Below are 15,246 nucleotides of genomic sequence, written 5' to 3'. Positions count from 1 at the left end.
CCGAAACGTCACCCATTCCTTCTCTCCAGAGATGCTGCCCGTCCCGCTGAGTTACTCCAGATTTTTGTGCCTATCCTACAAACCGGTTTGTCTTGGAGTGTTTGAGGTAAACTGCAGAAAATACTTATTCAGGGCGATCAATAGATGGTAGATTCCAATGAACTACAGGCTGGGATATTCCCACTGTGTGGATTGCCAGTTACACCTCCAGCATTACCCCAGATTAAAGTAAATGAAGAAGCAGAATTGATGGAATATGTGCCTGGCAGCAAGGCCGGGCTGTGGGCCACTGCTCCACCGACCACACCGGTCATCCGCTTCCCACTCACGTTAGCAATGGTGTAGCATAGTTAGTTATTGGTCTAAACTTCCTCACATCCATGTCAGTCCTGAGACTCACCTTCGTCTCATCATTCACACCACACCTGCACACACCTGGTCACACCTGCACACACCTGGTCACACACCTGGTCACACCTGCACACACCTGGTCACACCTGCACACACCTGGTCACACCTGCACACACCTGGACACGCCTGCACACACCTGGTCACACCTGCACACGCCTGGTCACACCTGGTCACACCTGGTCACGCCTGCACACGCCTGGACACGCCTGCATACACCTGAAGCACTTGTACGAGAAGCAAATGGGTCTGCAGACAAAGTTACATTGGAACAATGAATGACACACACACACAGACAGTAATGGTGATAAAAAGCCGTAAGGTAACTTTGGTACCAGGCCAGTAATCCCTCAGACCACATTCAGGAGTCAGATCCTAGTCCAGCCAGTCCTTCTTTATGCTCAGCTTCCACTCCCAGTGCAGGTGGTCACTTTTGTCATCGTCTGTGAAGTGAGACTTCATGGTGTACATGCTCCTCACCATCAACCCTGTTGGTGCCTCCTCCACCGGGCTGAGGAACTCGTACTCCGCCTCTCTGGGCCCATAGCTGCCCACCATGTACGTGTCCTTGCTAGCTGCTCACACCAAAGGGGGGAGAGAGTTAGTGCTGGCAAAGAAACTGCTTTAACATTGCATCGTGGCATATTGATGCACACAGTCCATCAGGCTATTAAACACGACACCAACAAGCTCTGAACAATAACAGTCTATTATTATTATTGCACTTTATCTGTTGATTTATTGTGTGTATATATGGTCTATGGCAGTGGTTCCCAACCTTTTTTAGCTCATGGCCCCCTTGGGATCTTTTAATTTTTCTGTGGCCCCCCCATGACATTATTAGCGGAAAAAAAGTACTTCAATATTATAATACCTTCCATAAAAATATCAGTGTCTATTAATTGCACTTTTATTCTATTCCACAAACATCGAAAATATTTCAACGACATAGATTTAAATTTATTAGAACTGAAATTTAGGAGGCAACAGTTCGTTGAACCTGTGGCCCCCTAAATCCCAACATTTTTCTGTGGCCCCCCCTGAAATTTGCCCCATATGGCCCCAGTTTGGGAATGACTGGATTATGATCTATAGACACACTGAACTTTTATCTCCTGTTCTGTATTATGTTTACATATTCTGTTGTGCTGCAGCAAGCAAGAATTTCATTGTCCTATCAGGGACACACTGACAATAAAACTCTCTTGACCCTTGCCCAGAGTAGGTGAATCAAGGACCAGTGGACATAGGTTTCAGGAGAAGGGCAAAAGGTTTAATAGGAACCCAAGGGACAACCTTTCCACAGAGGGTGGTGGGGGGATGGAACGAGCTGCCAGAGGCGGTCATTGAGGCAGTTTCAATAACATTAGAGAGACATTTGGACAGGTGCGTGGATAGGGCAGGTTTAGAGGGATATGGGCCAAACACGGGTGAATGAGACGTGTTTAGATGAGGCATCTTGGACATGGTGGTGAACAATTCTACGATTCCAAATCACAATAACATTGGTGAGGGAAATAACAATAGCCTCACCAAGTTGTCAGAAGGCAGACCATGAAGGATGTTAGCGGTGAGGAGACACAAAGCTGGGTGGCAGTGTGAACTGTGAGGAGGATGCTATGACAACAGGGTGACTTGGACAGGTTGGGGGAGTGGGCAGATGCAGGGCAGATGCAGTTTAATGTGGATAAATGTGAGGTTATCCACTTTGGTAGCAAAAACAGGAAGGCAGATTATTATCTGAATGGTGTCAAGTTGGGAAAAGGAGATCTGGGGGTCCTTGTTCATCAGTCACTGAAAGTAAGCATGCAGGTACAGCAGGCAGTGAAGAAAGCGAATGGCATGTTGGCCTTCATAACAACAGGAGCTGAGTATAGGAGCAAAGAGGTCCTTCTGCAGTTGTGCAGGGCCCTAGTGAGACCACACCTGGACTATTGTGTGCAGTTGTGGTCTCCAAATATGAGGAAGGCCATTCTTGCTATTGAGGGAGTGCAGCGTAGGTTCATCAGGTTAATTCCCGGGATGGCGGGACTGGGAGCGGCTGGGCTTGAATTTAGAAGGATGAGAGGATATCTTATTGAAACATATAAGATTGTTAAAGGTTTGGACACGCTAGAGGCAGGAAACATGTTCCCGATGTTGGGGGAGTCCAGAACCAGGGGTCACAGTTTAAGAATGGAGATGAGGAAAAACTTTTTTTTACCCAGAGAGTTGTGAATCTGTGGAATTCTCTGCCTCAAAAGGCAGTGGAGGATGTTTTCTGGATGCTTTCAAGAGATAGTTAGATAGGGCTCTTAAAAATAGCGGAGTCTTCCTCCTAATGGATAAATCAGACCAATTCATAACGAGTTGGTCTCCATTCGTCGTTTTTTTGGAATCATATGGTGCAACACAATTGTAAAACATAACAGTTTCAGGACTGGACGAGGGTTGGTCAAGATTATAAATAATGATCTCCTTTTCTTTTTTATTTTATTTTATTTTATTTTCTCTATTTTCTCTCTCAACTTTCTTCATTTACTCGTTTTCTTTTTTCACACACTATATATTTCACATCTTTCTATCCTTTACTATCTAACTTCTTTTTCTTATTCTAATCTTTTTTCAATGTAACAAAAAAAAAAAAAGAAGTTGTACATAAAATGTATTATGAAAATATATATTAGGCACTTTGGTGCCATATGACTGTACTTACTTCTAATAAAATAAAATATTAAAAAAAAAAAAATAGCGGAGTCAGGGGGAAACACATTCTGTAAATGGGCTGGATGGGTTGGAGTTTGTAAAATGGGTGCAGGATAGTTTTTTGCAGCAATACATAGAAGTGTCTACTAGAGAAGGGGCGGTGCTGGACCTCCTGTTAGGAAATGAGACGGGTCAGGTGGCAGAGATATGCGTTGGGGAACAGTTCGGGACCAGTGATCACAATACCATTAGTTTCAATATAATTATGGAGAGGGTCAGAACTGGACCTAGGGTTGAGATTTTTGATTGGAGAAAGGCTAACTTTGAGGAGATGCGAAAGGATTTAAAAGGAGTAAATTGGGACAGTTTGTTTTATGGGAAAGATGTGGAAGAGAAATGGAGGACATTTAAAGGTGAAATTTTAAGAGTACAGAATCTTTATGTCCCTGTTCGGTTGAAAGGAAATAGTAAAAATTGGAAAGAGCCATGGTTTTCAAGGGAAATTGGACACTTAGTTCGGAAAAAGAGAGAGATCTACAATAATTATAGGCAGCATGGAGTAAATGAGGTGCTTGAGGAGTATAAAGAATGTAAAAAGAGTCTTAAGAAAGAAATTAGAAAAGCTAAAAGAAGATATGAGGTTGCTTTGGCAAATAAGGTGAAAGTAAATCCAAAGGGTTTCTACAGCTATATTAATAGCAAAAGGATAACGAGGGATAAAATTGGTCCATTAGAGAGTCAGAGTGGACAGCTATCTGCAGAGCCAAAAGAGATGGGGGAGATATTGAACAATTTATTTTCTTCGGTATTCACCAAGGAGAAGGATATTGAATTATGTGAGGTAAGGGAAACAAGTAGAGTAGCTATGGAAACTATGAGATTCAAAGAAGAGGAAGTACTGACACTTTTGAGAAATATAAAAGTGGATAAGTCTCCAGGTCCGGACAGGATATTCCCTAGGACATTGAGGGAAGTTAGTGTAGAAATAGCAGGGGCTATGACAGAAATATTTCAAATGTCATTAGAAACGGCAATAGTGCCGGAGGATTGGCGTACTGCGCATGTTGTTCCATTGTTTAAAAAGGGGTCTAAGAGTAAACCTAGCAATTATAGACCTGTTAGTTTGACGTCAGTGGTGGGCAAATTAATGGAAAGGATACTTAGAGATAATATATATAAGCATCTGGATAAACAGGGTCTGATTAGGAACAGTCAACATGGATTTGTGCCTGGAAGGTCATGTTTGACTAATCTTCTTGAATTTTTTGAAGAGGTTACTTGGGAAATTGATGAGGGTAAAGCCATGGATGTTGTATATATGGACTTCAGTAAGGCCTTTGACAAGGTTCCTCACGGAAGGTTGGTTAAGAAGGTTCAATGGTTGGGTATTAATGGTGGAGTAGCAAGATGGATTCAACAGTGGCTGAATGGGAGATGCCAGAGAGTAATGGTGGATGGTTGTTTGTCAGGTTGGAGGCCAGTGACTAGTGGGGTGCCACAGGGATCTGTGTTGGGTCCACTGTTGTTTGTCATGTACATCAATGATCTGGATGATGGTGTGGTAAATTGGATTCGTAAGTATGCAGATAATAAGATAGGTGGGGTTGTGGATAATGAAGTAGATTTTCAAAGGCTACAGAGAGATTTATGCCGGTTGGAAGAGTGGGCTGAAAGATGGCAGATGGAGTTTAATGCTGATAAGTGTGAGGTGCTACATCTTGGCAGGACAAATCAAAATAGGACGTACATGGTAAATGGTAGGGAATTGAAGAATGCAGGTGAACAGAGGGATCTTGGAATAACTGTGCACAGTTCCCTGAAAGTGGAATCTCATGTAGATAGGGTGGTAAAGAAAGCTTTTGGTGTGCTGGCCTTTATAAATCAGAGCATTGAGTATAGAAGTTGGGATGTAATGTTAAAATTGTACAAGGCATTGGTGAGGCCAATTCTGGAGTATGGGGTACAATTTTGGTCGCCTAATTATAGGAAGGATGTCAACAAAATAGAGAGAGTACAGAGGAGATTTACTAGAATGTTGCCTGGGTTTCAGCAACTAAGTTACAGAGAAAGGTTGAACAAGTTAGGGCTTTATTCTTTGGAGCGAAGAAGGTTAAGGGGGGACTTGATAGAGGTCTTTAAAATGATGAGAGGGATAGACAGAGTTGACGTGGATAAGCTTTTCCCACTGAGAGTAGGGAAGATTCAAACAAGGGGACATGACTTGAGAATTAAGGGACAGAAGTTTAGGGGTAACATGAGGGGGAACTTCTTTACTCAGAGAGTGGTGGCTGTGTGGAATGAGCTTCCAGTGAAGGTGGTGGAGGCAGGTTCGTTTTTATCATTTAAAAATAAATTGGATAGTTATATGGACGGGAAAGGAATGGAGGGTTATGGTCTGAGCGCAGGTAGATGGGACTAGGGGAGAATACGTGTTCGGCACGGACTAGAAGGGTCGAGATGGCCTGTTTCCGTGCTGTAATTGTTATATGGTTATATGGTATGGGGAGAAGGCAGGAACAGGCTACTGAATGTGGATGATCAGCCATGAACACAGTGAATGGCGGTGCTGGCTCGAAGGGCCGAATGGCCTACTCCTGCACCTATTGTCTATTGAGCAGGGCTCCATTGTGATATTGGACAAGTTGGGTGAATAGGAGAATGCGTGACGGATGCAGTTTACAGTGAATGAATACGTGATCGTGTAAACACAGAGGTCATGTAGTGGAATGGTGACTAAATGGAGAAAATACAAGTTGAGGAGAAGTTTCTTCCCTGCAGCCATCAGGCTATGTAACACTAACCTCCAAATAACCTCTGTAGCACATCTGTGAGGACATTGGATTTGTCTCTTTGCACAATGATTGTTTGTGTGTGTGTGTGTGTGTGTGTGTGTGTGTGTGTGTGTGTGTGTGTGTGTGTGTGTGTGTGTGTGTGTGTGTATGTATGTGTGTGTGTGTGTGTGTGTGTGTGCATATATATATATGTGTGTGTGTGTGTGTATGTGTGTGTATATGTATGTGTGCGTGTGCGTGCGTGTATGTGTGTGTGTGTGCGCGCGTGTGTTTATGTGTGCGCGCGCGTGTGTGTGTGTTTATGCGCGTGTGTGTGCGTGTGTGTGTGTGTGTGTGTGTGCGCGCGTGTGTGTGCGTGTGTGCGCGTGTGTGTGTGTGTATGTAGATATGCGCGCTGAAGTATTTACTGATTTATAGTTTCCAGAATACCATGTTTACACATCGTGGCCTGATGCAGCAAGCCAGCATTCCATTATTCTATGTTCAAGAAGGAACTGCAGATGCTGGAAAATCAAAGGTAGGCAAAAATGCTGGAGAAACTCAGCGGGTGCAGCAGCATCTAAGGAAATAGGCAACGTTTCGGTCCGAAGGAAATAGGCAACGTTTCGGGCCGAAGCGTTGCCTATTTCCTTTGCTCCATAGATGCTACCGCACCCGCTGAGTTTCTCCAGCATTTTTGTCCACATTCCATTGTTGTACCTGGTTGGTGTGACTATAACACATCTTGCCCGTTGCGAGGCGAGGTGTGAGATCTGTGCGTTGTCCACCAGCCACAAGGAGGGTGTATTCAGGACCAGCGCTCTGTTGTCCACTAGGCAGTCTGTGTACAGTATCACGGGCATCACGATGGGGCAGTGGGCAGGGGGAGACCCCATCTGGTGCCCTCTCTAGGTGTAGGTCTGCTGCCATATCACCGCCCCAGAATTAAAGGATGTTCTTTTAGGAAGGAGATGAGGAGACATTTCTATAGCCAGAAGGTGGCGAATCCATGGAATTCAGACGGCTGTGGAGGCCAAGTCAGTGGATGTTTTTAAAGCAGAGATAGATTCTTGATTAGTGCGGGTGTCAGAGATTATGGGGAGAAGGCAGGAGAATGGGGTTAGATACATAGATACATAGAAAATAGGTGCAGGAGTAGGCCATTCGGCCCTTCGAGCCTGCACCGCCATTCAATATAATCATGGCTGATCATCCAACTCAGTATCCCGTACCTGCCTTCTCTCCATACCCCTTGATCCCTTTAGCCACAAGGGCCACATCTAACTCCCTCTTAAATATAGCCAATGAACTGGCCTCAACTACCTTCTGTGGCAGAGAGTTCCAGAGATTCACCACTCTCTGTGTGAAAAAATGTTTTTCTCATCTCGGTCTTAAAGGATTTCCCCTCTATCCTTAAGCTGTGACCCCTTGTCCTGGACTTCCCCAACATCGGGAACAATCTTCCTGCATCTAGCCTGTCCAACCCCTTAAGAATTTTGTAAGTTTCTATAAGATCCCCCCTCAATCTCCTAAATTCTAGCGAGTACAAGCCGAGTCTATCCAGTCTTTCTTCATATGAAAGTCCTGACATCCCAGGAATCAGTCTGGTGAACCTTCTCTGTACTCCCTCTATGGCAATAGTGTCCTTCCTCAGATTCGGAGACCAAAACTGTACGCAATACTCCAGGTGTGGTCTCACCAAGACCCTGTACAACTGCAGTAGAACCTCCCTGCTCCTATACTCAAAGGAGGGAGAGATGGATCAGCCATGATTGAATGGCAGAGTAGACTTGATGGGCCGAATGGCCTAATTCTACTCCTATCCCTTATGACCTTGTGAGGCCAGTGACGTCTGGTGGTGGCCAGCTATTGGACATATTCAATGAGGAGGTGGACATATTTCGGGAAGAAAAAGGGACTGAAGGTTTTGGGATGAAGAGGGTAACAAGGCAGTGATGGATCCTCACCATGAGTATGTTGAATGGGAGAGCAAACCTGATGGGCTGAATGGCCTACCCCTGCTACAACGCTTCAAGAGAATGCTTGCCCTATTTAGGTGAAGCAGATATATTCTAGATGAGGGGTTGAGGGTGGAATTGCCACACATAACTTACCCTGTAAACGGCCCTTGCAAGTATAGTGGACATACTTTAATCCCGAAACAATCTCCTTGTTCACCTGAGGGAGGAGTCAAGAAGTTGATTGTAGTAAACGCCACAATTATCTCCAAGTGAGAATTGTTCATTTAGAGTCAACCAGCGTGGAAACAGGCCCTTCAGCCCAACTTGCCCATCATGTCCCATCTGCATCAGACCCACCTGCCTGCACGTGGGGATGGGGATGGGGGTGTGAGGGTCAGGACCACAGATGGTGACAGACTGACCCATCCCACCAGGCTGTTGATCAGCTGACATTGAGTACAGGCAGCACAAATAGGGAGACAGACAGGAAAGTTGCAGAAGGATCTGGACCAGACCCAGGCACATGGGTCCAGGTCAGCATGGACAAGTTGGGCCGAAGGGCCTGTCTCCGTGCTGTGTGAATCTAACATTGCAAACACAAGCATTGATATCAAGGCTCGGAGGTAGCTGTTCAGTAATCAGCATTGCTTGTACGTACGGCACTGGGACAATGTCCTTACCTTGAAGTTAATTCTCAATCTGTATTCAACGCCTTCCTTCAGCACAAAGGTTTTCTTCTTCAGCGCTGCCAGGTCACCTGGAAAATACATGGTCAAACATGGATGTTTATGCTGGTGTGGACATCACTGGTCACAGAGTGCCGAACCGGCAAATACCTCACCGAGACCCAGTGCCGAACCGGCAACTACCTCACCGAGACCCAGTGCCCACCGGCAACTACCTCACCGAGACCCAGTGCCGATCGGCAACTACCTCACCGAGACCCAGTGCCCACCGGCAACTACCTCACCGAGACCCAGTGCCCACCGGCAACTACCTCACCGAGACCCAGTGCCCACCAGCAACTACCTCACCGAGACCCAGTGCCGATCGGCAACTACCTCACCGAGACCCAGTGCCGAACCGGCAACTACCTCACCGAGACCCAGTGCCCACCGGCAACTACCTCACCGAGACCCAGTGCCGAACCGGCAACTACCTCACTGAGACCCAGTGGCGATCGGCAACTACCTCACTGAGACCCAGTGCCGAACCGGCAACTACCTCACCGAGACCCAGTGGCGATCGGCAACTACCTCACTGAGACACAGCGCTGAACCGGCAACTACCTCACCGAGACCCAGCGCCGAACCGGCAACTACCTCACCGAGACACAGTGCCGAACCAGCAACTACCTCACCGAGACGCCAATCTGCAGCCACCACCTCAGCCGTTGATTCTCTGAACGGCACTGTGCTACCGTTTGATTTTTATTGAATGACTAAAAGCAACATGTGATCAACCTGCTTCTGGAGATGAGACGCTGCCTAAATCCACCCTATACATCAGCTTTACTGAACATATCAGTGGCCCGGGACCATATCACCGCCCTTCCATCTCCAGCTTGTGACATTGAATCCAGCTGAGATCAACAGTACAATATCCCTCTGCAGATCCTCTACGGATCAGGCCAAACAGAGTAAACATGTCCCTCACACACCCAAATATAAATGTGCACAAAGATCAGGATCAGAATCTTCTGCACGTAACGAGAAGTGGGCACACCTCATACAAGGCTGAAGATGTTTCATCTTTAGAAAACACAACAGCTAGCAGCCTCCACACCACCACACCGTAAATTGGAGGAGCAGCACCTCATATCTCATATTTCACTTGGGTATTTTACACCCCAGCAGTACGAACATTGATTTCAGGTAGTCCCTGCTTCCTCCCTCTTTCCCCTCCCCTTCCCAGCTCTTCCACAGCCCACTGTCTCCGGTTCTTCCCGCCCGCCACCCCACCCCCACATCCGTCTGAAGAACGGTCTCGACCCATAGCGTCACCTATCCATGTTCTCCACAGATGCTGCCTGACCCGCTGAGTTACTCCAGCACTCTGTGCCTGTCTTCAGTGACACACACACACAGTCCACATTGCGTTTTATGAAATCATTTCTCATCAATGATCTGATGTCTGATTCTGGGCACAGATGATGTCATCCTTAGACCTACAGTTCTAGACAATGTACACTAGCTTATCTGTGTGTTTCCATAACGCCTGGATGTGTCAAACTGCTTCACCACCGAGTCTAAGCTGTGGCTGCCCACCACCCCTGCACACTCTAATGCTCCCCACCACCCCTCCCCCACTCCCCACCCCCTCCCCCCACTCTCCACCCCCTCCCCACACCCCCCACTCCCCACCCCCTCCACACCCCAACTCCCCACCACTCACTTCCCCTCCACCCCCCCCCACCCCCCACACCCCACCTTCCCCCCACTGCCCCTCCCCCCTCCCACCTCACTCCCCCCTCCCCCCACTCTCCTCCCCCCACTCCCCACCCACAACTGCACACTCCCCACTCCCCACCACCCCAACTCCCCACCACCCACTCCCACCCCCCTCCCCCCACTCCCCTCCCCCCACCACCACCCTCCCCCCACTCCCCACCCCCACCACCACCCTCCCCCCCACTCCCCACCCCCCACCACCACCCTCCCCCCCACTCCCCCCCCCCCACCAGACCTGCTCCCCTCCCACTGAGAGCTGCCGAGCTGTGATTGGACCCCATGGCTTCTCACTCGGGGGCAGAGAGGGAATGTGTTACCTGTTAAATCCATGAAGATGGGCTCGGGCGCGGTGGGGCAGACCAACGTCAGCCTGGTCACCTGGACATTGGGTACGCTGGCATCTGTATGGACACAGAGGTGGCACAGTAGTGTTACCATGCTGTGTCAATCAGCAACGCACAGCACCAATGCAGCACGCAGCAATGCAGCACAGCACACTTGTTCGGGGAGGGGGAGGATGTGTGTGGGGGGGACGGGGTGCACTGGGAGGGGGAGGGGTGGGCTGGGAGGACAAGAGTAGGGTGGGTGGGGATGGGGTGGGAATGGGGTGGGATGTGGGTGGGAGAGATGGGGAGGGGTGGGGTTTCAAAAAATAACCCCACCCACAGTAAAAAGACCCCTACATCCCCACCGACAGCTGAATATAACTTCCATTGACGCTGAATATAATTAGCGATTTAAAGTATATTAGTTGAGGCGAGCGAACCTTACAGAAGACATCAGTGCCAGATCATTAAATCTCAAATTACATTTTCACATTCTTTTCCAAATAAAATGGAATGATTTCTCCATAATCAGCATAATATTCCAACCCAACTCTGGTCTGCTGCCCGTCCAGCCATGAACTGCCGCGAGGGTTAGGGTTAGGGTCTGCTGCATGAGGGTTAGGGTCAGGGTCAGGGTTAGGGTCAGGGTCTGCTGCATGAGGGTTAGGGTCAGGGTCAGGGTTAGGGTCAGGGTCTGCTGCATGAGGGTTAGGGTCAGGGTCAGGGTTAGGGTCAGGGTTAGGGTCAGGGTCAGGGTCTGCTGCATGAGGGTTAGGGTTAGGGTCAGGGTTAGGGTCAGGTTCAGGGTCTGCTGCATGAGGGTTAGGGTTAGGGTCAGGGTTAGGGTCAGGGTTAGGGTCAGGTTCAGGGTCTGCTGCATGAGGGTTAGGGTCTGCTGCGTTAGGGTTAGGGTCAGGGTCAGGGTCAGGGTCTGCTGCATGAGGGTTAGGGTCAGGGTCAGGGTCTGCTGCATGAGGGTTAGGGTTAGGGTCAGGGTCAGGGTTAGGGTCAGGGGCAGGGTCTGCTGCATGAGGGTTAGGGTTAGGGTTAGGGTCAGGGTCAGGGTCAGGGGCAGGGTCAGGGTCAGGGTCTGCTGCATGAGGGTTAGGGTCAGGGTTAGGGTTAGGGTCAGGGTTAGGGTTAACTTCCCCTCCCATTCCCAATCTGCCGTTTCTGTCCCGAGCCTCCATTATCAGAGTGAGGCCCAGTGCTAATTGGAGGAACAGCACCTCATATTTCACTTGGGCAGCTTACACCCCAGTAGTATGAACATTGACTTCTCTAACTTCCAGTAACCCTTGTTTTCCCTCTCTCTATCCCCTCCCCATCCTGGTTCTCCAATTAGTTCCACTGTCTTCCTGATTAAATATTACATTGTCTGCCTCGTTGTCACCTTCCCCTCAGCTAACAAAGATCTAGTCAACAATTTCCTCGACCCTCGTCCCCTTTGATGTCTCGTTTTCACACCTTACCCTTCCATATCTCTATGTGTCCCTCATCCCCTGACTCTCAGTCTGAAGAAGGGTCTCGAAATGAAACATTGCCCATTTCTTCTCTCCAGAGATGCTGCCTGTCACGCTGAGTTACTCCAGCATTTTGTTTCTATCTTCGGGCAAATGGGAATAGCTCAGATGAGGCATCTTGGTCGGCATGGACTGGTTGGGCCGAAGGGTCTGTTTCCATGCTGTATGACTATGACTCCCCATCTTGTCATTCATGCTTGGAAAATAATTCATTGAGTCATAGAGTGATACAGAATGGAAACAGGCCCTTCGGCCCAACTTGCCCATACTGGCCAACATGTCCCATCTACACTAGTCCCACTTGCCCGCGTTTGGTCCATATCCCTCCAAACCTGTCTGATCCATGTACCTGTCTAACTGTTTCTTAAACGTTGGGATAGTCCCAGACTCAACTACCTCCTCTGGTAGCTCGTTCCTTACACCCACCACCCTCTGTGTGGAAAAGATACCCCTCAGATTCCTATTAAATCTTCCCCCCTCACTTTAAACTTATGTCCTTTGGTTCTAGATTCACCTACTCTGGACAAGAGACTCTGTGCATCTACCCCATCTATTCCTCTCATAAAAACAAATGATTCCTTTAGTCAGAAGAGCTAAATCTAACTCTCTCTTGAAAACAGCCAGTGAATTGGCCTCCACTGCCTTCTGTGGCAGAGAATTCCACAGATTTACAACTCTCTGGGTGAAAAAGTTTTTCCTCATCTCAGTCCTAAATGGCCGACCCCTTATTCTTAAACTGTGGCCCCTGGTTCTGGACTCCCCCAACATCGGAAACATTTTTCCTGCATCTAGCCTGTCCAATCCTTTAAGAATTTCACATGTCTCTACAAGATCCCCTCTCAACCTTCTAAATTCCAGTGAATACAAGCCCAGTCGACCCATTCTTTCATCCTATGTCAGCCTGGCTTTCCCGGGAATTAACCTGGTAAATTAACCTCAATAACAATAATGTCCTTCCTAAAATTAGGAGACCAAAATTGCACACAATACTCCAGGTGCGGTCTCACCAGGTCCCTGTACAACTGCAGAAGGACCTCCTTGCTCCTAAACTCAAATCCCCTTGCAATGAAGGCCAACATTGGCTTTCTTCACTGCCTGTTGTACCTGCATGGTTACTCATGAATTTGTACACCTCTATAAGATCACCCCGCATCGAGGGAATAGAGTCCCAGCCTACTCAACCTCTCCCTGTAGCTCACACCATCTAGTACTGATGAAAGAAAATCGAAGTAAGATTTATCAAGGCAGGAGATGCGTGTGTTGATGTGGTCAGTTGGTTGGGTCACCGTTACTGCAGCAGGGGCGTGAGTGAATACTAACCTAGATCCATGGGGGAGCAGCCAAGCAGAGTCTGTTTGTACTTGGTCAGACTCTTGTCCTTGCAGTCTAATGCCTGGATCTCTCTCATGGTCATCTGTGCCGGTGCCTTGTAGTTTATCCCCGCCACAGAACTCTCATCCACGGGATACACTTCCGAGTCTCTGTCAGCCATGAAATCTGAGGACAGAACAAAGCTCACAGACTGAGTGTGGCCACATCACAAGACAAACGGGACAATGTAGACAACTTCCCCCTCTTCCCCCCCCATCCCCCTCTTCCTCCCCATCCCCCTCTTCCCACCCATCCCCCTCTTCCCCCCCCATCCCCCTCTTCCTCCCCCTCTTCCTCCCCATCCCCCTCTTCCTCCCCATCCCCCTCTTCCTCCCCATCCCCCTCTTCCTCCCCATCCCCCTCTTCCTCCCCATGCCCCGCCAACCACATCTTCTCCTCTGGCTTCACATCTCACTCCTCCCCTTCTCTCCGTATCCGACACCCACTCCCTGCGTCCCACTAGCGTGCTCAGCCCCCCACGGTACCCCCTGTACACACATGACTGTGTGGCCAGGTTCAGCTCCAACTCCATCATTGACTTGACATCCTCTCCTCCGGCTTCACATCTCGCACCTCCCCTTCTCTCCGTATCCGACACCCCTTTGTCTCCCCTCTGACACCCATCTGCCCACCACCCCCCCACCCACCCCCACCCTGTATCCAGCACTTTTTCCTTGTGTGACTTTACAAGCATCTGCAGTTTTTCATTTTTTCATTTTGTATCCCATGTCTGTTGAAGATGTGTGTGTGTGCGTTTGAGATCTAACAATGATTCACTGTGCTCCTTACAGCCCCATCGCTGCCTCGCCCTTGCTCAACGATACTCTACCCACTAGCGGTGTTGCAGACGACACGGCTGGGGAGGTGCTGACCTTAAAATCACCTTCTGTTGCCGTCTTATCATACAATCGAGAACCAGGGAACAAGGGGTTAACGTGAGGGGGGAAAGGTTTAATAGGAATCTATTCACAAAGAGGTGGTGTGTGTATGGACCAAGCTGCAGGAGGAGGTAGTTGAGGCAGGGACTATCCCAACGTTTAAGAGACATTTGGACAGGAACATGGATAGGACCGGTTTGGAGGGATATGGACCAAACGTGGGCAGGTGGGACTAGTGTAGATGGGACATGTTGGCAGGTGTGGGTAAGTTGGGCCGAAGGGTCTGTTTCCATGCTGTACGACTCCATGAATCCCCCCATCTTGTGATTCTGCCATGTAGGCTGCTTGGATAATAATTAATTTATAGTAATTGAGTCATAGAATGATACGGTTTGGAAACAGGCCCTTCGGACAACGACGTCAGAGTTTAGATCATGCCGACGAGAGGGCCTGTACATCCGGCTGTCTGTAGTGGCGACTACGCAGGGTTCATGGCCCCGACCATGGGTGAACAAAGGAGGACGACTGGCTGAACTTTGTGCCTTCCACCACAGTGAGGAATGAAGAATGCTGTGGTGGATGTTTGTGTTAAATCTTATTGTGTGTTGTGTGTTCTATTTAATTGTATCGCTGCTGGCAAATTCATTTCACTGCACCTTAGTTGGTGTAGGTGACGAATACATTTGTATTGTATTATACTTGCCCGCTCCAGCCAACAATGTCCCACTACACCAGTCCCACCTGCCTGCGTTTGGTCCATATCCCTCCAAACCGGTCCTATCCATGTACCTGTCTAACTGTTTCTTCAACGCTGGGATAGTCCCAGCCTCAACTACCTCCTCTGGCAGCTCATAGAAACATAGAAAATAGGTG

General features: G+C 48.5%; 1 protein-coding gene across 5 annotated transcripts; it reads right to left on the bottom strand.

The window, feature by feature from the left end:
• LOC116986014 (rho GDP-dissociation inhibitor 2-like) lies at positions 1-13,637 on the bottom strand. Of its 5 annotated transcripts, none has more exons than XR_004415392.1 (6): positions 13,445-13,637; positions 10,593-10,676; positions 8,506-8,582; positions 7,979-8,042; positions 628-983; positions 1-557 (listed from the first exon to the last, which is right to left on the bottom strand). XR_004415392.1 is itself a non-coding variant. In XM_033041195.1 (5 exons), exons 1-5 carry the CDS (start codon positions 13,614-13,616, stop codon positions 784-786), a joined length of 597 nt encoding a protein of 198 aa, XP_032897086.1. In that variant the 5' UTR covers positions 13,617-13,637; the 3' UTR covers positions 564-783. The 5 variants fall into 5 exon arrangements, 1 of the variants encoding a protein (XP_032897086.1); XR_004415393.1 differs by having other exon boundaries at positions 1-527; XR_004415391.1 differs by having other exon boundaries at positions 1-445.
• Positions 13,638-15,246: the final 1,609 nt, after the last annotated feature.

This window comes from Amblyraja radiata, chromosome 22 (assembly GCF_010909765.2).
Source record: "Amblyraja radiata isolate CabotCenter1 chromosome 22, sAmbRad1.1.pri, whole genome shotgun sequence".
NCBI lineage: Eukaryota > Metazoa > Chordata > Chondrichthyes > Rajiformes > Rajidae > Amblyraja > Amblyraja radiata.
Note: the sequence above shows the minus strand (reverse complement) of the source record. Positions and strands in the feature narration are given on the sequence as shown.

Excerpts from the sequence above, each read along its gene's own strand:
- LOC116986014 (XM_033041195.1), bottom strand. The coding sequence starts at position 13,616 with ATGGCTGACAGAGACTCGGAAGTGTATCCCGTGGATGAGAGTTCTGTG. Across the intron at positions 8,583-10,592 it reads CATCTTCATGGATTTAACAG|GTGACCTGGCAGCGCTGAAG; the intron begins GTAACACATTCC and ends TGTATTTTCCAG. Across the intron at positions 8,043-8,505 it reads GATTGAGAATTAACTTCAAG|GTGAACAAGGAGATTGTTTC; the intron begins GTAAGGACATTG and ends CTCCTCCCTCAG.